This window comes from Lepus europaeus, chromosome 20 (assembly GCF_033115175.1).
Source record: "Lepus europaeus isolate LE1 chromosome 20, mLepTim1.pri, whole genome shotgun sequence".
Lineage (NCBI taxonomy): Eukaryota > Metazoa > Chordata > Mammalia > Lagomorpha > Leporidae > Lepus > Lepus europaeus.
In genome coordinates, this window is record NC_084846.1 from 66075915 (window position 1) to 66103067 (window position 27153).

The 27153-nt window shown below is 47.4% G+C and overlaps 1 protein-coding gene across 1 annotated transcript in view; it reads left to right on the forward strand.

Annotated features, from left to right (window-relative positions):
* VWC2 (von Willebrand factor C domain containing 2) overlaps positions 1-27153 on the forward strand; it is a 99589-nt gene that overhangs the window by 23225 nt on the left and 49211 nt on the right. The window contains exon 2 of the mRNA XM_062179216.1: positions 5624-5753. Within this exon, the coding sequence (XP_062035200.1) occupies positions 5624-5753 (130 nt within the window). The remainder of the gene's footprint in view (positions 1-5623; positions 5754-27153) is intronic.

Genomic DNA, 27153 nt, shown 5'->3' on the forward strand with positions numbered 1-27153 from the left:
TTCACACCCCAGATGGCCGCAATGGCCAGAGCTGCACCGATCTGAAGCCAGGAGCTTCTTCCAGATCTCTCACGCGAGTGCAGGGGCCCTAGGAATTGGACCATCTTCCACAGTTTTCCCAGGCTATAGCAGAGAGCTGGATGGGAAGTGGAGCAGCCAGGACTAGAACTAGTGCCCATATGGGATACCGATGCCTCAGGCCAGGGTGTTAACCCACAGCCCCAAGGGTCTGTTTCTTAGATCTATTTTTTTTTTTTTTTGACAGGCAGAGTGGACAGTAGAGAGAGACAGAGAGAAAGGTCTTCCTTTTTGCCATTGGTTCACCCTCCAATGGCCGCCGCGGTAGGTGCGCTGTGGCCAGCGCACCACGCTGTTCCGATGGCAGGAGCCAGGTGCTTATCCTGGTCTCCCATGGGGTGCAGGGCCTAAGAACTTGGGCCATCCTCCACTGCACTCCCTGGCCACAGCAGAGAGCTGGCCTGGAAGAGGGGCAACCGGGACAGGATCGGTGCCCCGACCGGGACTAGAACCCAGTGTGCCGGCGCCGCTAGGCGGAGGATTAGCCTAGTGAGCCGCGGCGCCGGCCTTGTTTCTTAGATCTATTTTGAAGAATGCTGTTTGTAAGACCGAGTCCCTGGGGTGACCGTGAAAGCCACACAAGGGAGAAGGCACCTGTCTGAGAGGCTGGTCCGATGTACTCCCTTTGCTGGCCCTTCTCACCACCCCAGATGGCAGCCACACCCTGGAAAGGCACAAGCGGTCACCTCTCTGGCCTCAGGACCAGAAGGCATGAACAGAGAGAGGCTGTCTCTGTCCCCACTCCTGCTGGGGAGAAGCCTTGCTTTTATCCAGTGGCATTTGTGCCTATTTCTGGCATGGGATGGTGCCTTCACAGGGGATTCTCTTTCCCAGTGCCCGTGTTCCTCTAACTGGAGCATCCAGATTCTCGGCGTGCCAACCTTGGAAGTGCCACGGGAAGAGGCGTCCTGCACGCGACGTGGGCTGTGCTTTGTGACAAGAATAGCATTGTTTCAAGGTTGGGTTACCCCTAATTAAGATGTTGGGGGAAAAGAATAGCTTTAGGAGAGGAGGACCAATTTCCTCGTCCAAGTGGAAAAAGGTGCCATGGAGGCTGCGGCCGCGGGGCGAGGATATGATGGTGGCTGGGCTCTCTTGGCTCTGGTTTCCACAGTGGGGTGAAGTGTGCGACATGGCAGGGCCCTCTGTAGATGGCACTTCTTTAGCTTCCTAGGACCTAGTGGTTAGAATGGGAACAGCAATTTGGAATCGGATCTGCCATGGAGCAGGCAGACCCTGGACCACAGTTCCTTACCCTGAGGTTGGTTTGCTGGCTGTCCCTGTTGACCACACTGGTAGGGTTGCAGCTGTGGGTTAGAGAAATGAGCCCAGGGGCTGGCATTGTGGTGTAGCAGGTAAAGCCACTGCCTACAGTGCTGACATTACATGGGCGCTGCTTCAAGTCCCAGCTGTTCCACTTCTGATCCAGCTCTCTGCTGTGGCCGTTGCAGCCATTTGGGGAGTGAACCAGCCGATAGAAGACTCTCTCTCTCTCTCTCTCTCTCTGGCTCTTCTATGCTACTACCTCTTTAACTCTTTCAAATAAATAAATAAATAAATCTTTAAAAAGAGAGAGGGAAAGAAATGAGCCAAAAAAGACCCCTGTGGCCCAGACTTCCAGATTGGCCCTGATGACTGGGACCCAGGCCCTGTGCTGGAACCCACAGCCGGGACAGTGGGGCACAGTTTCCCATCTGCCCCTTGCCAGCCCCTGTCCATCCCCAGTGGTGTAAGGCACAGTGCTCTGCTCCAGGATGCTGCCCTCCGCACTGGCCATCCTGAGGCACGGAGCTGCATGCTGTTGGAACGTCTGTGTCCAGGCAGCACGGACCTGAGCTGTGAGATGGACCACGAGAAGGCCCTGGGTCTCCATCAGCTTCCTCAGAGTCCACGCCGACTTCCTCTGTGGCGTGGCAGCTCTGGGCATGCCTGGTCGTAGCTTCTGTGCCGACTGCTGCATTCACCTGGGTGTGGGGCATTTGAGTTAGGCCAGCCCTGCAGTAGCTGAAGCCTGTGCAGGGCACAGGTACGAGCCTGGGTGATGGCTTAGTGGGGAGAAGTGTCCCGCTCTGTCCGCGTGGGGATCAGAGACGGCTTCCTAGAAGGGGCAGCCTGTGCAGGTCTGGGAGCAGCAGGAGATGAGATTGGCTTTCCTGAGAAGGCAGTGCAGCTTGGGTGGGGCCCGGGAAAGCAGAGCATGGGTGGGGCAGGGCTCTCCCTGAGCTCAGCAGTCGGGGACCCAGCATTGTGTGTGTCCCAGAAGCAGCAGAGGTGCCCAGCAGGGGGTCAGAGTAGAGCCTCTGAATCCTGGGCAGGGTTCACTGGGCTGTGGGGCTCTGGGTTGGGATGGGGCTGCCCTGGGCTGTGGGGCCCAACCAGCTCACAGCAGAGGAGCATAAATATGATGGAAGCAGCTTCTGCCATGGGACCTGCGACCTGGGCAGGGCTCACGGCAACCCCCGTGTCAGACAAAAAGCTCTGGCTTCTGAGATCAAGGGGCCTGCGACCGTCTTGAGGGCTGTGGCCCAGGCCGGACCCGAAGACACATGGTGGGCATCGTAGTCTGCTGGAGCTGTGATCACAGAGCGCCTGAAACTGGGAAATCTGTAATGAGCAGAAACGTTACAGCCGCAGTTCTGGAGGCGAGGAAGCACAAGACCAAGGTGCCGGCACCTGGGAAGGCCGTCTTGCTGCGTGACCACCTGGCGGCTGGGCCGGCGTCGTGGTGCAAGGGGTTAAGCTACTGTTTGCAACGCCAGCTGCTCCAGTGCCCATCCAGCTCCCTGCAGGTCCTGGGAGAGCAGCAGCAGATGACCCAAGTGCTTGGGCCCCTGCTACCCATGAGGGATACCAGGCTTCTATCTTAGGCCTGGCCCATTGCGGCCACAAGGGGAGTGAACTAGAGCATCCCATCTCTCTCTGTCTCTGTTTCTCTGCCTTTCAAACAAATAGATAGCTAAAAAAAAAGGAAAAGAAGAGCACGTGGTGGAAGGTGAGTGGGCAAGAGAGAAGAGAGCAAGAGGGACCAAGCTTGCCCTTTTGTAGCCCTCCAGTCGCAGCCAGAGGGCAGAGCCCTGGTGACTGGTCACCTCCTGTGGGTGGGCAATGAGAGGACAGGCGCTCACACGGGGCAGTGGGCCTCTGAGCGAGTTGTCCAGATTCCCCACTGCTCGGGGCAGCCTCGCTCTGCCAGGGGCCTGGGGCAGGCTGGGGCCTAGGCTGGGAGTGAATCAGGGCCCAGCCTGGGTGCCCAAGGCAGACGCGGGTGGCGGGAAGGAGCCTGAGAGGCACCTGCTCCCAGAGATCTTGAATCCAGACATCGGATCTGGCTCTTGGGAAGTGAACAAACCGCCTCAGAGTTGAGTCTGAACATTCGATGTGAAGGTAAAGCTCACAATCAAATTTTTGATAAAGCTGCAAAACATTTAAGGAGATAGCATCCCAGCCTGTGCACATGCGTGCCTGTCGCTCGGTGACTTGGGTGTGTTGACATCACCACTCCAGTGCCCTAAGTAGCATCTCGGGCACGTGCTGGCCAGCCAACCCCATCTGACAGGTGCACTCCCCCATGTGAGGGCTGCTGGGCCAGGCAGAGGCTGCCCTGGGCACCTGGAGCTGTTTCCTCTACAGCTGCACACTCTGCTGTTTCCCCGGTGCAGCCGCTGGCACCTGGCAGAGGGGCCCTCCCCACCTCCTTTCATGTTCCCAGCTTAAATGCCACTTTCCCCTCTTCCCTGGAGGACAGCCCGGGGGCAGGGGTGGGTGCCAGGCAGACCCCGATATCTCACCCCCTTGCTCCTTGCAGAACACAGGGGTGGTGCCCTCCTCCCTGGGGGCAGTACAGCCTGGCTCGCCATCATCCAGTCCACGTTCTGGGCCTACGCTGTGCTCGGAGCCCTGGGGGTGAGCTGCTGCTCATGTGCAGTAAGCCTGAGTCTTGCAGCTCAAAGTCTCTGCTTTTAAAACTCAGAATGATTGTTCCTTCTGCTGCAGTGTCTGTCTGCTCTTGAGGCAAAGGTGCTGAACCCTGAAGACAGACGGCAGCAGCAAGGGCAGCACTGGTTATGGTGGCAAAAAAGAAAAGGAAAAAAATCGTACTGTGCCCAAAATATTTCCCAGAGCTTCTAAGGCACAAACCAGGTCACTGTTCTGTTTTTGGGGTGCTCTGAAGTTTTTCGAGGTTTCTTTTTCTTTTTGCCACACAGTCACATAGAGAGATGCAGACACACCGAGGCACACAGACACAGAGACGACATGCACACAGAGACACACTCAGACTTTCTCTCTCTCTCTCTCTCTCTCTCTCTCTCACACACACACACACACACACACACACACGGGAGACACAGAGCCGCACACAGATGCACACACAGGTCCTGACTCCCTGGCGGGGTGACTGGTCAGGCCCCTGAGAATCAGATGCTCTGAGCTGGACTCAGTCTCGGCTTCACGCCGTAATAGTGTCGTGCACAGGGGGCGTCCGTGGGTGTCGCTTGTGTTCTGCCCCTCCCGAGTGGTGTTTGTTTCACCGATGGAGAACACAGAGGCAAATGGGGTTTCCATGCACTTGGCCACCCCCTCCCCATTTACGTGTCTTTGAAAATGCACATTTCCATCTGCTGATTTCTGCTCCCAGAGGCGGGGTGGGGTCTGCATGTGCTGGTCCTGCCTGGCCTTCAGTCAGCTCAGGCCAACACTGGGACATTGAGGGGGTCACCTGGAGGGAAGTGGGGGGCAGCGGACTCTACCTCCTTTCCAGGGGCGGATCTAATGACTTAACTGGCTCCAAAAGGTAGTGCTTGGGCCAGTGGCTTTCAGAAGCATGAGAGGCAAATGCAAGGCTAGTGCTGGGGGCCATGGCGATGCACGTGGTGGATGGAGCTGGGCCAGGAGGCCTCAGGGTAGCCCGGAGCTGCTGTGTGTTTGTAGCCAGGAGCCCCCATGCATCACAGCCCAGCATCCTGGGCAGGCTGTGCCCGTGCCTCCTCAGCCTCAGGCCAGCACCCCTGCAGGCGTGTTTCCGCCTTGCTCCAGAGAGCAGGAGTGATGTCCACACCGCTGGTGGCCAGGGCCTGCTCAGAGGACTGCCTGTCTCTCCTCCTGTCGGCCCTCCCCTGCCTTCCCTGTTTTAGATTCTTCTTAACTGACTGGCTTGGAAACCTTGGGAATGCTCCAGGCCAGACCAGGGACATCTTGGCTGTGGGACAGAGATGACTCCTTGTGATGCGCTTGGGCAGGAATTCAGGAGTATTGTATTATTTGCTCAGTTTTGAAAGAAACAAACCCTTCCTTCAAAAGACAGCTTACAGAGAAGTGCAGTAGGCTGACAGCTAAAACCCCAAGCTGCTCTGAAGGAGGTAGGAACAGGTGTGTGCCTGCGCCCAAGGAGACCCGTGACCTGCCGGACTCCGGGGTCCCTGTCTGCATTGTTTTCCAGACCACTGAAATGCTTGGTGTTTTCACCGCATGTTCAGGGGAAGAAAAACACGATGTTTTCAGGTGAGGACACTGCTAGTGTGACCCTGACCGCGGGCTTGTGTTTCAGGTGTCCCCGTGCGAGCGGTGCCGCTGCGAGGCCAATGGCGAAGTCCTGTGCACGGTGTCAGCGTGTCCCCAGACCGAGTGCGTGGACCCCGTGTACGAGCCTGACCAGTGCTGCCCCATCTGCAAAAACGGTATGTGCAGCCCGCCAGGGACAAGGGGCACTGCTGCCCACTGCTTCCCGGGGAACGGAGTCTGTGTCCGTGTGTGAGTGTGAACACAGTGACCCGCACACCATGCACTTACTGTGATGTTTTGGCCATGTGTGGGGTGTGGTTGGGAGTTGCGGTGAAGGGAAGTTTCTTCTATCTTGGTGGTATCAGCCCCATGTTTTATGGATGTTAAGTTCTTTGGGAAGCACTCAATTTCCACCACCGAGGAGAGTTACTTATTTTAATTTAACTTTGTTTGTTCTTGCAAAGCTCTTTCTCTGTTTCTAAGATAAATCAAACATGCTGCTTGGGCTCAATTTCTTTTCATTACTAAGTGAATTAAACTTGGAGCATACTTGAATATTTGTCATAAGCAAATTAGGCAGGAAGAGAGCCCCTTTATTCCCAGGGTGAGCCCCTGGGAGATCAGAAGCCTTGCTGGCATTATGAGAATGACAAGCAGATGTTCTTGGTTTCAGTGTAGCCAGGGCGTGGTTCCCAGCCCTGAGTAAGAGGGTGACCCCATATGCGAGGTCTGAGCACTGTTCCGGGCATCACTGATTTGGAGAGTATTTGATGAGAATGGGCTTAGCATGGTGGGAAGGGTGACAGAGAGGTTGGGGACGATATGGAAGAGAGCATACTCTGGAGATGCAGTGAGGGACTGGTATGTCCGAGTGCCATCCCACGGCGTCTGCTGGGTCTCCACAGGGGAGCATGGTGCATGCCCTTGTGATGTCATCAGCCCCTTACCTGGGGCCACTGGGCCGAGGCTTTGTCAGTGGTGGGCAAGCTGTGGGTAGACAGTCAGGCAGGGGTGTTTGCAGTGTTTGGAACAGCTGTGAGGTGCCTGTCATGCCTGTCAGAACTGCGTGGTCCATGAGATGCCACACATACCTTTGTCTATCCACATACCCAGATTTCATCACAACGTGTTGTCTCACACTTGAAATAAATAAATGGAAGAAAGAATGAAGTTCCTTTTGAGGAAGGATGGTCCTGAACCAGCAAGATTGCTGTCTTAGAATGTAATGATTGCAGAGCCCCTGCACCACCAGTCCAGAGGATGTCGTGGACAGTGTCCATAGAAAGACACTAGCCACTGGCTACGTGATGAAGCATTGGCTATTCTTAGTGTGCATTACTTGTGAAGAAGCTTTGACTCCTTTAGCTGAGACTCAGGTCAATGCCAGCTGTGAGATGGAGGGAAATGAATACACTTTGCTCCTATTAATGAGAAATAATCGGGGGGCAGAACTGCAGCTTGAGGAACGAGAAGTCAGTGAAAAGGTGGGCAGAGTTCCCTGGAGCTGGGCTGTGGCAGCACTGCTGCTCTGCCAGCAGAAGCGAGGGCTGCCTTTGGGCCACAGATCTCTGGTGGTGGGGAAGGGACTGCGGAGTAACTTCACTTTCAGTCAAATGATGTTGAGCAAGTGGTTTAAATACTGGTGGATCAAACACTTGGCATCTTAAGTATCCAGGATATTTCACATTTCTCTTCCAATTGTGATTAGAAACAAAGCTTTGGCTGTAGATACCTGGAGAATCTTATTTTGGCGTTTACAATAGATGGAAACACAAGATTTTGATACCTGAAGCCTTTTTTAATGCCTTTTACTTTTATTTTTTAAAAAGATTTATTTATTTATTTATTTAAAAGGCAGAGTTACATAGAGAGACAGAGCGAGAGAGAGATCTTCCATCCTGTTTCACTCCCTAAAGGGCTGCAACAGCTGGAGCTGGGCTGATCTGAAGCCAGGAGCCAGAGCTTGTTCCCATCTCCCTCATGGGTGCTGCCTTCCCAGGAGCATCAACAGGGAGCTGGATCAGAAGTGGAACAGCCAGGTCTCAAACTGGCGCCTATATGGGATGCTGGCGCTTGGGATGCTGGCTGTGCAGGTGGCAGCTTAACCCACTACGCCACAGCACCGGCCCCTAATCTGCCTTGTTCTCTAGGAAAATCTCAGAACTGAAGAAAAGTTTAACTAATTGGACAAGAGCCAATTATACATCCCGTGTTTACCCATTGTTACTGTTTTGCTTCATCTCCTCTGTTTCTGCCTTTGTCCTTCTTGCTCTCCATCTTTGCAAATAAATAACCCAGCACCATAAACAGATTTACTTATTTTGGCAGGGACAGTGTATGTTCTATTTATACCACCACCAGCAGGAAACCTACTGAGTAGAGTTCAGGATTTCTTTGCAGTTCTTTTGCCCTTAGAATTTATTCCACTTAGGGTGGACAACCAGAGAATCACCTATTGAAGGTATTTGACTGAATTCTTTATCATGTGTGGATATGTTAACATTTATAAATATTCAAAATAATGTGTTTATATTCAAAATTTTGTCATTCAAGATATAATTTTATTTTTTGAGTAAGCAAAAAAAAAAATAAAAAATGAAAGCTCTATAAATAAAGTGTACTCAGAGACACACAGTATGTTTTATTGTTGTACTGATGGTTTGAGCAGCCTGGAAACTTCTGAATGTCCAGCCTTTACCTGTGTACTTGAGAAACAACACGGGATGAAAGAAGGCAGGGTTTTGTGGAGGGAAGTTTGGGAAAAATTAGAGACTTTCAGAAGTTGATTAATGTGTGTTTTTTAAAAACTAGACATATGTGATATCATTGGCTGGATCCAGTTATATCAAAATAGCAGACAGCAACTTCCTTTTTTCAGGAATAAACTAAAAATAACTTGAAATGTGTCTAATCACATTTGTGTTTTGTTTGACAGAACTCGGCTTTCAGCTGCCTCTAGTCCCAGGGTGTCCTGACCTTGTCAGGGCGGGCTGGATGTAGAACCTACAGCGAAAAAGCTGCTAGGAGACTGGAAGGCTTTTCTGTCAGAAACTGGCACACTGGCCTAACTGCCCGAGATGGCTGGAGCCCGTGCAGGGCCCAGCCCTGCCTTCTCACACGCAGAAGTGATGTTTGTTTAAAGAACTGCACACCGGTCTGCTGTGTCACACATAAGAGGGCACCAGAATCGGGTGTTTTAGCTGAAATCTAGTGCCTGGGTAGAATTAGTGTGGTGACACAGGAAAGTTCTGACTGTTGGTCTTCTGAGCCTGACCTTTGCCCCTCGTTCAGCACGTCCTGACCTGCAGCCTTAAATAGCTCACTCTCCCTGCAGAAGGAAAATTACAGTTCAGTTCCCGCTGCCAAGGTCACCCGCATCAAAGGAGCAAAAGTTTGGAACAAGAATGCCCTGAACACAAATAAATGATCACAAATCAGATGTATCCACTGTGTTGACTTCGCGTAAATCAGTCTTTCAGGGTTTCACATGTGGTAAAAATGGATGTTGCGTGGCACTGTTTTGTTTTTTCCTGTCTCACTGTCTCCCACAATGGCGCACACCACGAGCGCCATCTTGAACTTCCGGCGGCGCTCTCTCCAGGCAGGCCCTGGGTCTTCAGTGCGCATGTCTGCATGCGGTCAGCCGCAGTCGTCTTGCTTTACGGCTAGAGGAGGAGGACGTCAGTGCTGAAACAGGAAGGCCGGCGGGCATCTCGGAGGTGGAATACGGCACCACGGGGCTGCCATGTCGCGCGCGCCCTCAGGCCTGGAGACCCAGTGGCGTCTCCCTCAGGTGCCGCTGTCGCCGCCGCTGCCCGCTGGTTGCCTGCGGCTCCGGTTTATTTGGCAGGAAAATGACACACTGTATGCCATGTGTAAGATGAGCCCCGGGGTGCCATCGGCGAGGCGAGTCCGGGTGAGTACCGGCCAGTTGAGGTCTTGTTTCTCCTGCGTGTTTCAGACTCGGTAGGCGCGCGCGGGGTTCGAGTCTGTGTCGTTGTCACGAGGGAAGCCTCCGCACGCCTGCAGGCCGTGAATATTCCCAGGACTTCACCAGAGGAGCAGCGGCGCAGTCTCCGGGAAACGCACTGTGGCTGTTTACGGAGGGCAGGCCTGTGTCTACACGGACAGAATGAATACTCGGTTTTCGCGAGGTTGATGTTTAAAGTCAGCTGCGCTTAGCTTACCGGCAACAAACAAGTGGAAACGAGTAGAGATCCAAAGTTGCGAGTAGCAGCGTGCAGCTCGGCGAGGCAGTCAACCCTGCGGTCTGGCACGGGCCCTCCATCGTAAACATCGCAGAGCTTATGGAGGGACATTAAAGAAGCCCAAGTAAAAGGAGAGATGGCATGTTTATGATCGCAAGATTAAGTAATGTGAAGATGCGTGTTGGACTCAGACTCACCCATTGACTCAGCACAAATCCAGTCAAAAATCCACTGGTGTTTCCGGGTCTCCCACATGGGTGCAGGGGCCCAAGGACCCGGGCCATCCTCCACTGCTTTCCCAGGCCATAGCAGAGAGCTGGATCGGAAGTGGAGCAGCCGGGACCAGAACCGGTGCCCACATGGGATGCTGGCGCTTCAGGCCAGGGCCCTAACCTGCTGTGCCACAGTGCCGGCCCCATCTAGTGCACTTTAAATAATACATTAGTCAATGAAGAAAACAGATCTTGGAAAAAAAATTGAATAATAAAAAATGAAAGCAACATACACTTTGTGGGATGATGCTAAAGTGGCCACTTAGAATGAAATTTATGGCTTTAAACATCTATGTCAGGCAAGGAGAAAGCTCTCAGATCAATAATGTAAGCCTCTACCTAAGGAACTGGTAGAAGAACAGCAAATTATTCCAAAAGCATGGTGACAAGGGGAATATAATAAAAATGGAAACTGAAATCAATTAAATAGAAAATAGAAAAGCTTATGAAAAATGAAGTAAAACCAAGTCAATTCGTTGAAAGTTGGTTCTCTGAAAGGATTAATAAAATTGACAAAACTTTGACTAAGTAACCAAGAAAATAATCAGAAGACACAAACCAGGAATACAGGAGGGGGTATCACTATTGACTCTGCAAAATTGAAAATGATTGTAAATCAATATTAGAACAAATTTGGGCCAACAACTCAGGAAAGTTGAGAGAAATCAACAGATTCTTAGGAAAACACAAATTGCCAAAAATCAACTGTGTTCATTTCTCAATTGGCCTAAAATAAAAATTAAAATTATAATCAGAAGCTTCCCAGAAATAAAAGCCCAGGCCTACATGCTTGCACTGGTGAAATCTGTACCAATCTTTCACGAATTCACTCAAGAAATAGAGGCAAAGAGGGCACTTCCAAGTTTAATGTCTGTATCTGTTAGGTCCCTGATACCAGAGCTGGAGGAGGACATCACACACAGATTAGAAAACTGCAAACCATGTCCCTTCATGAGCACACATGGAAAACTCATTCACAGAACATCAGCAATCTCAGTCCAGCACTATGAAAAGGATTATGTACTAACACCAAGTGGATTTATTCCAGGAATGCAAGGTTGGATTAACAGTTAAAAAATTAAGACGGTGATGTAATATACCATATTAACAAGATAAATGTCAATAAAGACCACATGTGATCTCAATAGGTGCACAGAAGGTATTTGACAGTATCTAACACTCATTAATGATTAGAGTTCTCCGCAAACTAGACATAAATTGACATGTTTTCTCCCTGATAAAAAGCAAATGTGAGTAATTCATAACTGATCAATACCACAATGATCAGGGAGAAGGCAAGGATATCCACTGTTACCACATCTACCCATCAATGGAGTAGAGGTTCTACATAGGGAAGGAGGGAGGAAAGAAGGTAGGAAAAGAGAGAGGACAAATTAAGAAGTAAAATAGCCTTTATGGAGAGAGGACATGAGCCTGTATATGGAAAATTCTAAAGATTTCACTTGTGCACACGTGCACACACATACAACTTTTAGGACTAATAAAGAATAATACCAGGCAGATATACAAAAACTATTAGGAAAGGTGTTGTGGAGCAGCTAGTTAAGTCACCACTTAGGATGCCTGCATGCCATATTAGAGTTTGAGTCCTTGTCACTCTCACTTCCAACACAGCTTCTTTATGGTGTATCCTGGGAGTCAGTGGTGTTTTGGAAGTGAATCAACAGATGGAAGATTCTCTCTCTCTCTGAATATATGTTTGATGCTGCCTTTACGTGGATGAAAATACTTTTATAAATGAATAATTAATATCAAATTGATAAAATAATTGGAATAACATAAAAAAGAATAGATGTAACAAAAAAGATGTAACAAAAAATAAAATTAAAAGATTTGCACAATGAAACATTAAAATATTGTTGAAATAAATTAAGGGAGATATTAAAAATAGATGTTTCATGAGTAGAAGTTTCAATATTATGAAGATGAACATTCTGTCCAAGTGGAACTGTACATTAAATGCAATTCCTAAAAATTCCAATATCCAGTTTTTTTCAGTAGAAATTGACAAACTAATCTTAAAATTCATATGGAACATAAAGGTTATCCAAAACAATTTTGATAAAGATCAAAATTGGAAATTTTGTGTTTGCCAGTTTCATAACATATTAGCAAGTTATAATGAAGATAATGTGGTGTACAAATGGATATATGAAATAATAAAAAAAATTATCAGAGTCCAGAAATAAATCCAGCATGCAAATCATTACATATTTATTCTTCACCTAGGTAGTAATGTTCTGGGACAGTTAGATTTTCACATGCAGAAATCCCGAAGAAGACCTATACCCTCTCTTCTGTTTCTGTGGCTGCTGGCATGAAGACTACCTCTTGAGAGCCATTGCTTTGGGCACTCCTCTCCTCTGTAGCACACTTCTTGACTCATGGGAGAAAATGTTAACAAGAAATGAATCATAAACCAAAATAAGAAAGTTAAAGTGTATAACTGTTAGATTAAAATGTTTGAAGAGCATCTTTATGACATTCTTACATTCAGCATCAAAATCAGAATCTGTAAGAAAAAAAGACACTTATAAAGTGAATCAAAATGTAAAACTTTTGCATTTTTAAAACACTAATAGGAAAATGAAAAGACAAGTCCTGGGCTTCAGAAATAATTTGCAAATCATATATCTGATCAAAGGCTGGTATCCAGTTGTATAAATAACTCATACAACTTGAGAAGGCAGCCTGATAAAAATCGGGCAAAGGATTTGAACAGACACTCCTGCCAAGAAGATGAAGCAAGCAGAAAGTAATCACTAGAGAAGATGCTCAGTGTCATTAGTTCATAGGGAAATGAAAGCTAAAAACACAGTTAAGATTCTTCCATACCCCTGGAATGGTTGTAATGAAAAAACACTAAATGAGGCATCTGCAAAGTTGTGGAGAAACTGGAGCCCTCCAGCATTGCTGGGGGGCATGTCCAGGGGTACATTCACGTTACAAAACACTGTCATTTTTTAGATGACTTAAACAGTCCATCCTAGGATTCTTCAGAAGCACACAGAAGCCTCTGGCTTAGTAAAGCTTCTGTCCTGCAGGTCCCCTCTGTGCCCTGTGTGCCCAGCACCCCCATGGGCCGTCCTGCAGTCACATTGCTCATCTTCCCTTGGGCACTGCACTCCTCCACGCTGATTGAGACTCTCCTTGGGACTGAAAGTGCAGAGTCATCTCCTGCAGGCCCTTGTGCTTCTAGATGACCAACTGGAGAGTCGACCGTCCTCCGCTCGTTGGGACCTAGGTTCCCAGCATGTGTTGTGCATCAGAGTCACACACACCCACCACTGGGCTCCATGCCTAGACTTGCTCACCCGGAAGGAGTGGGCTGGAGCCGGAGACCCTGCATTCTGATGAGCTTGTCCATGTTCCTGTTGCTGCTGGTCTGAGGAGGAACCCCCTGCAAGACCACTGTGTATATATGGTGCTGCTGTTCTCACACTCTTCTTGAGTGTTTCCTTTCCTGATCAGACTCCGTGAAAGCAGAACACAGGAGAGCTTAAAGGAATGAGGTTGTTTTCAGACTTCAGATGCATTTCCAAATGCATAAATAAATTTATGGTTGGTGTTTATCTAGAGATAGTATGTATATTATATATATATATATATATACTACATGAATGTGTATTTATATATTATATGTGTGTATAAATATATATATATATATATATATATATATATATAAGAGATCAGAGAATAATGTCTTAAAATTGGAAAATATCAAGGCAGAGAGAAACTTGCTGAATAGTGGACCAAGATGGAGTAGTCTGATGCAGAGTGTGTTTTCCATCCCCCTGCCAGTTAAAGGATTGCCATAAAATTCAACTCTCAGCTTCCAAAAAGAGAAATGTAATGAATATCCACTACAAAAAGAAGTACGCAATTCTGCTTTCCTGGGTACTGCGACCTGGAGGAAATGACTTCCTAGTGTATATTTTTCCCTAAAAATAAATACTAAATAAACACACACTTAATGAAAAGGTTTCTGCTGCCGGTGGCATTCCCCAGTGTAAGCCCATCACTGCACTCCAAGTTGCCAGTGCAGGTCTGTGACCAACAGCTTCTGTTTTACTGGTATTTTGGTTTTGTGGGAGTAATGATTTAGAAGACATCACATTAATCCTCCTAGGGCCCAGTGAGCGTCAGTCACTTATTCTTCTTTGGAGAAGCACTTGACTTTCCCAGCCTCTGTAATAGGTACTTCCACATTGCACCTCATTCTTCCTTAACCAGTCTTAATTATGGTTTGCCGTTGCCTGTTCCAGGCTTCCGTGCTCAGCAGTATCTTCAGAGAGCTCTCGGATCTTCTGATTTCTGGCAAGTTAGATAGAAATGGGGATTGCATAAAATTTGATCTCTTAAATTCAGAAATTTAATTTGTTTTCATCACCTCCTGAGGTCTTGAATTAGCAGCTTTTTGGTTTTTTTGTAAACTTGAGAACATTTTAAATTAGTACATTTGTTTGCAAACATGGGGGCATGATCTTATTTTTTAAATAAATGATTCTAGTTACAGATTTAGTGCCTCCAAGTATTTGCTATGAGTTCATTAGAATGAAGTACTTTCAAGCACCTGGATCACTCTCAAATGCCCACACAGACAGGGCTGTGCCAGGCTGAGGCCAGAAGACTGAAACACCATCTGGGTCTCCCATGAGGGTGGCAGGGGCACAGGTACTTGGGCTATCATCTGCTACCTTCCCAGGCACATTAGTAGGAGGCTGGATTGGAAGAGCTGAGTAGCCAGAACTTGAACCTGAGAGACAGGCGCTGTGGCACGGAGGGTTAGGGCCCTGCCTGAAGTGCTGGCATCCCATATGGGTGCCAGTTCAAGTCTTGGCTGCTCCTCTTCCAATCCAGCTCTCTGCTATGGCCTAGGAAAGCAGTAGAAGATGGCCCAAGTCCTTGGGCCTCTGCACCCGCGTGGGAGACCTGGAAGAAGCTCCTGGCTCCTGGCTTTGGATCGGTGCAGCTCCGACCATTGCAACCAATAGGGGAGTGAACCATTGGATGGAAGACCTCTCTCTCTCTTTCTCTCTCTCTCTCTCTCTCTACCTCTCCTCTCTCTGTGTAACTCTGACTTTCAAATAAATAAATAAATCTTAAAAAAAAAAGAACTTGAACCTGATACTCTGATATAGGATGTTTAGCCACACACCCACCCCCAAGAAAATGTGCTGTTCTGAGTTCATTGTGCTCCATTTCCAGTTAGAGTTTGTGATCATGGAATTCTCAGTGTGTTTCTGGAGACCCAGGTTAAAATATGGCCCCTACTAGTCTTGGCTATACCATTTGCACTATGCTTTTTGACCCTGCTGGGGCCCAGGCCTGGAAATTCTCTGAGCAACACCTCTATGTAATGCCCTTTGAATCTCTAAGGATGCATGCCCACATGTCCTCACCTGGGAGACCTGTGGCCAGCTTCCTAAGCAAGTTGATCCCACTGGAAACCAATAGCTCCATTCATTTTGTGCTCTGGCTGAAGAAACCCTGGAGATACTGTAGGTAAAGATCTTCTCTTGTTGAACAATTGGTTCTCCTTTTCATTTTTGGAGGCATGTTTTCCACATGTGCATGTGTGCATTTATAGAATGTTGAAGCATTTATTATTTCAGTGCAAATACAAACATAATCAAGTTATGGAGCTTGCCCTTGATGAGCTCATGGTCTAGAAAGGAGGTCGCCTTGTAAACAACTTATCTTTGCTGTGCTACTTGCATTGTGATGAATGTGGTAGGGGAGATGGGAAAACTTGAGACCCCTGCAGTGGGTTTCACCATAGATGCAGCCTTCACTTGCTTTTGAATTACGTTACTAGGATGCGTTCCCAGCAGTGAGATGATCAGGTTGAGGACTGGGAACATTTTCTGATGCATATCATTATGTTGGATTACAAAGGTTGCAGGAATTTAGAAAGCCTCTGATTTTTTATGACCTTGCTAACCTTTTAGTAGTTTAATTTATAGAAAATGGTGCCCATTATTTCAAAATTGGACACTTAACTTTAAAATATTTCGGGTGGTATTTTCTCTACCATGTGTCATACTTCTCTGCCTTCTTACCAAAATAACTTTGAACATCATCGAAATGATTCTTCATGACTGAAGGTCATTGAAGTGAAACCCAGTTGGTGGACTGCCCTGTGAGGAATTGAAGCCTTCAGAGTAAGCATTGGAGTAAATCAAAGGACATTTCTGTGCCTGTAAAATGCAGATATTAAAATAGCTACCTTTGTGGATGTAGAGACCATTGAGTAACACTGTTGATTTTGAAGTTCTTAGTTCAGGCGGCAGATGCGGACTGATTCTTTGCTGTCTGCCTCAGGAGATGAAATGGAAATAAGAAGACCTCTGGAAGCGCAGGTTATGTGAAGGTGAGCTCCAGAGTGTGTGTAGGATGCCACGCGGAAGAAGGCCTTCGGGGCCATAAGGGAAGAGGAGGAGGAGTGTGCGGGTCCTGGGCCGGACCACCTGTCGAGGCTGAGCGTTGCCCTCCTAATGAGCTAGTGTAGTCCTGAATCCTGGAGGTGGAGGGAGCCCTGAGGACTATGGATAGGGCCTGGAGCATGGGGACTGCCTGGCTTAGGAAGGGCTTTTATGCCTTGTGAAGGAAGTTATATTTAGCTGGGAGAGGGCAAAGCAGGGATTTTTAGGATGGAAACGGTGCAATTATAGTTGAGTCCTGCAAAGCCATTCTGGTTGTGGGGTTCACAAGGAGGCTGCTATTGCTTCCAGAGAAGGAAACAGCAGGCTGCACGCTGGTACAGGCAGCGGCTCTGGGGAGGAGCAGGTGCATGAATACGACACTTCAGAGGTCACAGCAGCTGCCCTCTGGCTGGCTCTATAGGATGTGGAGCCATGAGAAGTCTACAAACGGGTTCCTTTTCAGGTGCAGGTAATGGAGACAAGACGAACAGTTGGGAAGTAGGTCATGGCACTGCTGGCAGACCACAGCTGTGAAGGCTCCTTGCTGTACTCTGAGTGTCAAGTTGGAATGAACTCCTTAAAGAAAGGCAGACAAACCCTGGCTGTGGAGCTAGACAGAGGAGGCGTTCTGCCTGATCCCACCACTACCCCCACCATGCGCGCGCGTGCACACACACACACACACACACCCCATGTCTAATTGGCTTAAGCTCTGCAGTGTCTCACCTGCAAAATCAGGGTAAGCTCCATGAGGATCAGTATGTCAAGTGCTGCTTACGGAAGGGAGAAACTTCAGACACTTCCTCCCTGCCTCTGGCCCCCGCAGGCTTCCCTGCAAGTTTTGCTTCTTAACAGCATCACCCATCACCACCTCTTTTCTTTCCAGCAGCCCCCAAAGCTTGCTCTGTGAGCACTGCAGGTTCAGTTTGCAGCTGTATTTCCCAGGTAGGCCACTTGGGGGAGCTCCCCATCCCTCCTCCCTGGAGGAGATCTGTCTGGGAAAAGCCACTTGGTCATTAATGCAGTGGCCTGAACTGTCTCCAGCCTGTGTCCTCAGCGGACAGGAAATCAACTGTCACAACAGACAATAAAGCTATTCATCCCAAGACAGATATCTCTACCACATCCCCAGGATGATCAATGGTGCCATTACCAGAGGTAACTGGAATTGCCTCCAAAACACTTACATGGTGTGCATTCTGCTGGAGTGATGTGTCCGTGGTCGACACCACGAGGAAAAACAGCCCAGTGGATGACTTGCCCAATCTGTCTCTGTCTCCAAGAAAAGAAGCCCATGAATATTCGTAGCAAGGATTTTCAGTGGATGCTTCCAGGGAATGCAGAGTACCCTCTTTGTTGATCAGGAGGCACAGCCTGCCCTCACACTAAAGGCAAAACCGAACCCTTTATTTGTCTTTCAGGAAGATAAACTTCAGGTATAAAGGAATCCATTACTCCAGGAGGTATCCATAAACCTCCAATTCTGAAAATTGCATCGCATCTTTTCTAAAACAAATGCCTTCACTTAAGAGCGGTTGCAATTTGCTAATCCTGACAGCTGTGAACTGAATGTCTCTTTAATCACACATTCACTGAGTGTCTTTTGAAAGCACTTTAGCCATCATCGAATGAGGCATTATCATATGGGGGGAACCATTGCCAATTCTTTAATTAGAAACGCTGAAATTTTTTAGATAATAAGAATTATGTGCCTCTGGAGTGTCGATATTTTAGCCGTTGCTGCAACATTATTCTTCCAGTGCTGGCTACAGAGAGTAGTTGCTTGACAGCCCTTTGGTTACCTGAGAACCAGATTAAGCTTAGTTCAGAGGTACACACTGAAATTCTCCCCCAAGGAGGGCCTCCGATGCTGGGGATGTCAGTGTCCAGCTTGCCTTAGCTGGGAAGGGCTAAAAAAATGAATGGAAGCTGAAAGAAGGCATATTAGAAGGCAAAGCAAGGAAGAGAGTCGTAATCAGTAAACTCACTCCGCTGCAGTAGTCAGAGGGTGGAGGTTACCTTCCCAGATAAATACTTCCCCTGTTGAACCAGATGCCCTGAAGAGCCATCCGCACTAAGGATCTGCTACTCAGTGACATAACTGCATACATATCTGATAGATGACCCAGTGATCTCTTTGGGATATACAAAGACAACAGTTCTCTTTTCTCTGATTAATTCTCAGGTTTCCTTGTTTTACCCAATCTCTTTGCACCAGCAAATCACTTGACATATTAACAAGACAAACACTTAAAGCCTATCTCTGTTTGCCTTTGAAGATGTGTAGAGAGATGAGGCCATAGCCCCTTCCCCTTCAGCAGACCACAGAGAACCACAATTCCAGGCAAGGGAGGTTGGGAAGAGGAGCAGACCATGCATGGGGTCTACAGCATAGTTGCTAGGTCTGCTCCACCTGCCTCCAGGGCAGACTGACCTGTGGGCCTCAGTTTGCTCAGCTGTAAAATGACATCAACAAAACAGGAGATAATACTTCTTTACCTCTAAAGATAAAAACGTAATATGATTTGAAGGGGTGTGACTGCCTTAGCAAACAAAGTAACTGTTATGAGAAGTCATACATCTGCTGCTGACTAGATTTTTGAAGGCCTCTCACCTGGCCCCTTGGGCAGGCCGACCCCTTGGTGTTCACCAGCTTTCCAGCTGATCTGGGCCCACTTCTGTGTCCCTTCTCTTGTCTTGAGTCTACACCACACCGCTGATACTTCCCTTCAGCTGTTTGTCTTCAGTTTTGTACTGTACCCATGATGCCTACCAGCCCTTCCCGAACACACTTGCCAAGGCTAATCTTTACCATGCCGAGTGTGTGGCTGCTCCATGTTCACATTCACAGAAAAAGGAGTCTGTTAGACTGTGGCACTGACCATGCTCAGGTGTGTATCGTCACCTGTTTTCTCCCGTGAGGCAGGGACAGCTCTAGTGCCAGGGGCTGACACTTGTCCATTGTCATACTCTGTGCTCCACAGCCATGCCCACCAATCAAACAGGACATGGAAACCAGAAGACACAGGTTAGGCTATAGATCCCATGGTATAGAATGTGATGCTTCTTTATATTATAAAGAAAAGATAATTATAGCCCCCTGAATCCTAGTCAGCCCACACCCATTTTGAAAAAGAGTGAACAGAGGAAATCAAACAGAAGTGCATGGATGTGTATTTCATTTGCACATGGGAGACATGATAAAGGAGCTCTCAGGAGGAACATTTTGGCATCTGGCTTCTGTGGCACCTGCAGCCAAAATCAGTGACTGTCCAGAGGAAGACAGGCCAAGGGAGAAGAACTTGGAGACTTCAGGGGTGCAATGGAGAGAATGCAAACACTGCACACAGGGCTGGTCTGTGAGGCCATCCAGGGAGTTCCCTCTAGTGCCGCATCTGGCTGACGGGGTCTACAGCTGCACTCAGTGGCTCACCTCTATGGCCCCTGGTCAAGGCAACAGGGCCCCTTTTGTGTTTGTGAACCCATGTCTTAGGTTTATTTAAAGGCAGGGGGCTCCCCGCACCTGCTTCTGCAGCACTGGCCCCTGTTGGGGAGGCACATTCTGGTCTCCCCTGAATACATTTCTATGTTGTGAACCCTTCTAAATAGAGTGAGACTGCAGAGCCCAAGCTCCCCACCGTACTTTGAGAGAGTTGACCCTGCCACATGCCTTGAGCTGACGGAGATACTGCGGCTGCTTTACCCCTGTCCATACCACAGGACTTGGTGCCCCGCAGCCTCCCTGTGGCTCTGAGCCTGGCTGCAGGGCCTGAAAGATCTCAGGGAAACCAGTGCGCTCTCCAGACTCCCGGAGCGAGGCTCACCAGGCCGCCAGATGGCCATGACCTAAAGCACCATCAGACTGAGAATGAGGTGGACCCCTCCCTGCGCCTCCTACAGGTCACGAAGGTCCAAAGGAAAGGCACATTTGTTGAGATTTTCTGACAGAGGAAGGATACAGCGTGTTTATTTTAAGGACATCCTTTTCTTTTCTTTCTTTCTTTTTTTTTTTTTTTTTTTTGACAGGCAGGGTGGATAGTGAGAGAGAGAGGCAGAGAGAAAGGTCTTCCTTTTTGCCGTTGGTTCACCCTCCAATGGCCGCTGTGGCCGGCGCATCTCGCTGATCCAAAGCCAGGAGCCAGGTGCTTCTCCTGGTCTCCCATGGGGTGCAGGGCCCAAGCACTTGGGCCATGCTCCACTGCCTTCCCGGGCCATAGCAGAGAGCTGGCCTGGAAGAGGGGCAACCGGGATAGAATCCGGCGCCCCAACCGGGACTAGAACCTGGTATGCCGGTACCGCAAGGTGGAGGATTAGCCTGTTAAGCCACGGCGCCGGCAAGGACATCCTTTTCTGTCTATCCAGTTCTTGCGTTTGAGGGGCTGTGCAGAGAATGTAAATCTGGTTTGTAAAATGATTAAAATCAAGTTCAGTTTGCTGCAACCAAGACTTCTCCCTACTCCTGAAATATTTCCTCAGTAATATTTTAAATATTTATTGATTTAGAAAAACAAATAGAGACTTTTCCATCCACTAGCTCACTCCCCAAATGCCCAGCACAGCCAGGACTGGGCCAGGCTCAAGCCCCAGGAGCTGTGAACTCTGGGTCTCCTACATGAGTGACAGGGATTCAGCTACCTGAGCTGTCACCACTCCATCGCAGACACACATTAGCAGGGATCTGGAATCTACAGCAAAGCCGGATCATGAACACAAGGGGCAGCTTAACTGCTTCGCCAAGCACCCACCCCTCTTAGTAATACTGTCAGAATTCTAGCCGAACTAGCAAGAGCTAGACTTCCATTCCATTTTCTGAAGGAATGTGAGGGTGGATGTTGTGCATACTGGGAGTACAGACAAAGCACAGTACTTACAGTAACTCTTCCCCAGCCTATACCCTGACAGTGCCTCCTCATTACTTGAAACTCACCAAAAGTGAAAAGTAACAGTACTGCCCAACGGGACTGTGGAAGCCTTGCAGGAGAGAGTACCATAGGATGCTGTGGCGAATGTGGCGTCATCACAGCTGTCCGCCCCTCAGCCTGAGCCTCCAGACGAACCCCAGCCTGGAGCAGAACTGTGCTGCCCTCCCAGACTCTGTTCTCAATTGAGGGCTTGGCTTTCTTGTTAGTCAGCATTATTACCAAAGAGATAAATCCAGGCAGAAGAAGTGAGAGTTATCCTCGACTCAAACCTGGGACAAAGCAGCACTTGTGAAATGTGCCATTACACAGGTGGCGGGCAGCATGGGGGCACTTGGTGCTGAGCGTTGTGCACTGAAGAAGCTCTGGAGTGAAGAGAAATTTAACTTCCATCTCCCTGACTGCTGGTGAGGGCATAATTCCATGACGTTTATGGCTATTATGCAGCTTATTTCGTGAAGTGCCTCTGCAGGTTTTTTACTCAATTTTTTAATATTGAGTTATTTGGTTGTTATTATTGTCATCATTATTACCCTTTGTTTCACATGCACACACTTGCCTATACACACACAAGCACATGTCCATTCACATATGTGCACATACACATACATAGTGACTGTTTTGTCCATGGCCTTTTCACTTTTTAAATAATGCCTTTTAAACAGCAGGAGTTTGTAATTTTATTGAAGTTCAAGTTACCAACTTTTCTTGGGCTCTATTTTTTTGTGTCATTTCTGTGAGATATTTGCCTAATCCAGAGCCAAAAAAGTTAAGTTACATGTTGCTGCCTTCCCAAGGCTGTATAATTTTAGTCCATACATGTTGTCTGTGTCTGGATGTTGTGTATAAAGCGGGAGGAAAGAGTTGATGTCTGCCTTCTCTTGTATGATAGTCAACTGTTGCCCATTGAATTATTGGAGAGTTTTGATCAATAGCTCATCATAAACATGTGGGCCTACTTTTGGACCATCTGTTCTGTGACACTGAGCTGTGTGTCTGTCCTTATGCCAATGCCAGACTCTTGAGTACTCTACAGTTGTCAGTAAATCTTGAAATCAGGTACTCTATGATTTCCAACTTTATTGTTTTTGGTTGCTTTTGTGTCTGCATTTTTTTTTGTGTCTGCATAATTTGTTAACAAAATTTTAATTTTATTTGCTTAAGAATCAGAGTGACAGGGAGTAAGAAAGAGAACAAAAGAGAGAGAGGAGATAGATGGGGAGAGAACTCCCAAGCACGAGTTTACTCCCCAAATGCCCACAACGGCCTCTACCTGGGGCCAAAGCCAAGTGTTTGGACCTCAGTGCAAGCCTCCTGCTTGGGTGGCAGGAACCCATTTATTTGAACCAGCACCTGCTGCCTCCCAGGATTCATATTAGCAAGAAGCTAGAGACAAGAGTAGAGCTAGATAGCAAACAGAGACACTCCAGTACAGGATGTGGGCATCTTAACTTATATCTTAACCACTATGCCTAAGGCCCACCACTGTCACAAAATTTTAAAATCACCTTGTCAGTTTCTACAAAATCCCCATTTGCATTTTGATTGGGATGCATTGAATTTTCAGATAAGTTTTGGTAAACATCCTCATCAATCCTTAGTATGTTACCAGTATGTTATCAATCCTTAGTATGTTACCAACAGCATTCTGTTCAGAAGGATACTCCCAGAGTTGCAGCTGTAGACAACATGCAAAACTCGAGATGTGGTGGAGTAAGGTCAGGAGACCAATGGATACTATGAGTTGCTAACAGATTGCATGTGGGCATGAGAGAAAAAGTGTTAGGGTTGACATGAAGAGCTTTAAGGGGAGGAATTCGATGGGTGGAATGTGGGCAGAGCCGCAGGTGGTGGAAGGGACTGGAAACTCCTACCTATCAAAGTCTGCATGGTATGCTGAACTACCAGTACAAAATAGAGCCTCTGGCCACATGGTCAGAGGAGCCAAGGTTCTTTAAACCTTCCTGCTCCAAACACCAAGTGCAGGGCAAGGACCTGGGAGCCAGGCTATGAAGAACATGAACTCTTGGTTTTTGCTGTGGCTGCTCCATAGTGACATGATTAGGCAGAGAAAGTTTACAGAATTGTGTTCTCTGGCCGAATGATGCATTTTAGCATTACTAACTGTTCCTCTCTACCTCTGAACTCTTCCTTCTCTCAGATTCTATTTTCTCAGATCAGTGCAGGCATCCCTCAGTGGGCACCACATCTATGGGTGCCCAAGTCCCTTGTAGAAAAGAGAGCAGATTTGCATAAAACCCACATACTCCTTCCTATGTACTCTAAGTCACCTCTGGATAACTTGTGCTACCTGATACAGTGTTAATTCTGTGTAAATAGCTGGTGCTGGACTGTTTCAGGAAGAATGATGAGATAAATACTGTGCACATGCTCAGTTCAGGTGCAATGACTTTTTCTAATATTTTCTAACTGTGGTTGCCTAAATTCATGGATGCAGAATCTATGGATCTGGAAAGCCCTCTGCATATTTCTTTTTGAAATGTGTATTTTGAAAACACAGTGCTGGACGTGAAGAGAGAAATGAGACCCAGAGCAGTACAGCAGACCCTGTCACAATGACTGGGAGTGAGGAGCTGGCTGGGGGCCTCAAGGGTGATGTTGGAGGTGGGGGCAGAGAATTGGGCTGTTAATGCTTAGGAGCCATGAGACTGAGTGTGTGTCCTCTGCACACGGTTCTCAATCTAGACTGCGTGCAGGGATTGTGGAGAAGATGGGAAGAGGTGGTTAAGCCACTGACATGGGTGGGCCTGGGGTTCAGATTTTCCCACAAGCTTGCTGGGGGGTAGGGCCAGATGTTGTCACAGGAAGCAGCTTTGGGCACCTGTGAAAGGCAACAGGACAATCTTGAAATGCCTGCCATTGGGGGTGAGTCCAGGGTAACCAGGCCCAATGCCAGCCAAGACCAGGTGACCAAGGTTTCTGAAGAGAGAGCAAAGAAGGGCAGAGAAGGGGCTGTGAAGAAGTGGTGGGGGGCCACCAAGGGATGGATGGTGGCTCAGGGAACTGGAGAGGCCCAGAACAGCAGAGGAGGGGCTCCAGGAAGTGTGTTGATGGGCGCTAGGGGCTGGGGCAGCATGTGTCGTGTGGTTTGAAAGCACTTGGCCTTCAGCCAGGATTCAGCACCAGGGCCTAGGTCACAGGCTACTGCCCATGGAGGCCAGGCTGGAGTCGATCAGGTCTCTTGGCCCAGGTTACGGCACTTCCTTTGTGCTATGAGAGAGTTCCCAGGTCACAGCGTTCCCATTTGGACAAGTAGAATTCTGGCAAAAGGAAGCACAAACCACTTTGCAGAGACGTTTTTACAAGTCATGGAACAAAGCAATAATACAGAAAACTGCATGTTTGGGGTTGGCCTTATGGTATAGTGGTTAAAGCCGTCACTCGCAGTGCCAGCATCCCATATGGGCAGCAGTTCAAGTCCCAGCTGCCCCACTTCCAATCCGGCTCCCTGATAATGGCCTGAGAAAGCAACAGAAGATGGACCAAATGCTTTGGTCCCTGCCAGTCACGTGGGAGACCTGGATGAAGCTCCTGGATCCTGGCTCCTGGTTTCAGCCTGGCACAGCCCTGACTGTTGTAGCCATCTGGGGAATGAACCAGCGGATGGAGGATCTCTCTCTCTCTCTGTGTCTCTCCCCCTCCTCTCCCTCTGAAACTCTGTCTTTCAAATAAGTAAATATTTTTTAAAAAGCTGCATAATCATGAGATCATAATTAAAAATAGTAAATTCACAGATTAAGCATAAAGTAAAAAGAGACCTATCAGTAATATTTAGAAGGAAAAAAGATCTGAGGCCTAGCTACAACTGTAATTATCGTTGCAAAATTTAGAAAAAGAATACAGTGAACAATTATATACTAAAGTACTGAAAACTAAGTGAATACATACATTTTGAGAAATGTAAATTTCCAAAACTGATTTAAAAAAATCTAAATAGACACATCAGCATCATTGACTTAATTTATATAAATCTATTCATAACAAAGAGACTCAAATTGTTTTACAAATAAGTTTGCCAAACCGTCAATAACATAGGTCTCTTTTGTACTTTTTAAAATATTTATTTATATATATATTTGAAAGAGTTATACAGAGAGAGAGGCAGAGAGAGAGAGAGAGACAGAAAGACAGAGATCTTCCATCTGCTGGTTCACTCTCCAGATGACTGCAGTGGCCAGGACTGAGACAGGCAGCAGCCAGGAGCCAGGAATTTCTTGTGGACCTCCCACATGGATACCAATGGCATCCTCCGCTGCTGTTCCAGGCCACGAGCAGGGAGCTGGATTGGAAGTGGAGCAGCCGGAACTTGAACCAGCACCCATGTGTCACAGGTGGCAGTTTTACCAGCTACACCTTAATGCCAGCCTCTGCTGAAACCACTTAACTTTTTATAAAGTGCTTCATGAATGAAAGATATAGAGTCTCCCAAGTCTTTATGAGAGTAAAAAAAAAAAAAAAAAAACTCTAGTGACTCAAATTGCTTACAAAAATGCATTAAAATATACACAAAATGCCATCCAAGTACGTCCATCATTAGGAACAGGAACAGAAAGCTTGCTATGGTCACTAGACTCTGCCCATTGATTCAGAGATGGTCAAGATAAAAGAAAGTCAGCGGGAGTAACCAATCATGTCGGCAGGCTAAATGAGCAAATGTTTGAGAAACGTCTTAAATAAGAAGCAGATGTTAAAACTCTGATACAGCGTGAAAACAACATGATAATCTACTGGAAGGTGAAACCAGGTGAGTGCTCTGTTCAACAAAGAGGAAACAATGCCTGTTGTCACCACTTTACAGAAATCCTGAAAAATACAGTAGCAGTCATAGAAGCTGTACAAGGAATTATAATATGAAAAGAAAGAAAATTTTATTCAAAGACAGACTACATAGATAATCTGAGAAATTTAAAAATAAGCGATTAGAATGAATGAGAGTTTTCTAAATTGCTGAAGCAGCAACAACAACAACAGAAACCAGTTGTGTCCCTAAACAGCAAGAATAAATAACAGAAAACATAATGAAAATGATTGATCGTCTCTGGAAGGAAATATGCAAGTTATTGGTAGTAGCTGCTATAGGAAGTTAGTATCCCTTATTTCCTTCTTTGAAACATCTTTTCCAACTTATTATACTGGCTACAATTTTTGACTCCTAAGGAACACCTGAAGTCATGACAGCATGACAAGGTTTCTTATATAAAACAAACAAAGCTACATGGAATTGTTCTAGAAGAAAATTCACTTTGCGAGTGCTCCATAGCTAGGCACCCAGCAGTGCTGTGGGTGACAGTGGGCAGAAGCTCCCCGAAGGGACTGTGCTCTTTTGTCTCGTTCTGTGTTCAAGCTGAAGTCTGGGATGCTCTTCCCTGATTATCCCAGTTTTTCACCAAACCATAAAATTTCATTTGAAAAGCATATTTTGGGCATCTGTATTTCATAATTATTTATATTTGTAACGCCATATTGATCATTCTTTCTACTGAAATGAATTGAGAGAAACTTATAGGCTGATTTTATATGTAAGGCCTTGTCTGTGATTTATATTCAAACCACATTTTTTTAAAGATTTTATTTTATTTATTTGAAAGAGTTACAGAGAGAGGTAGAGACAGAGAGAGAGAGGTCTTCCATCCGCTGGTTCACTCCGCAGATGGCCACAGCAGCCAGAGCTGTGCCGATCCAAAGCCAGGAGACAGGAGCTTCTTCTGGG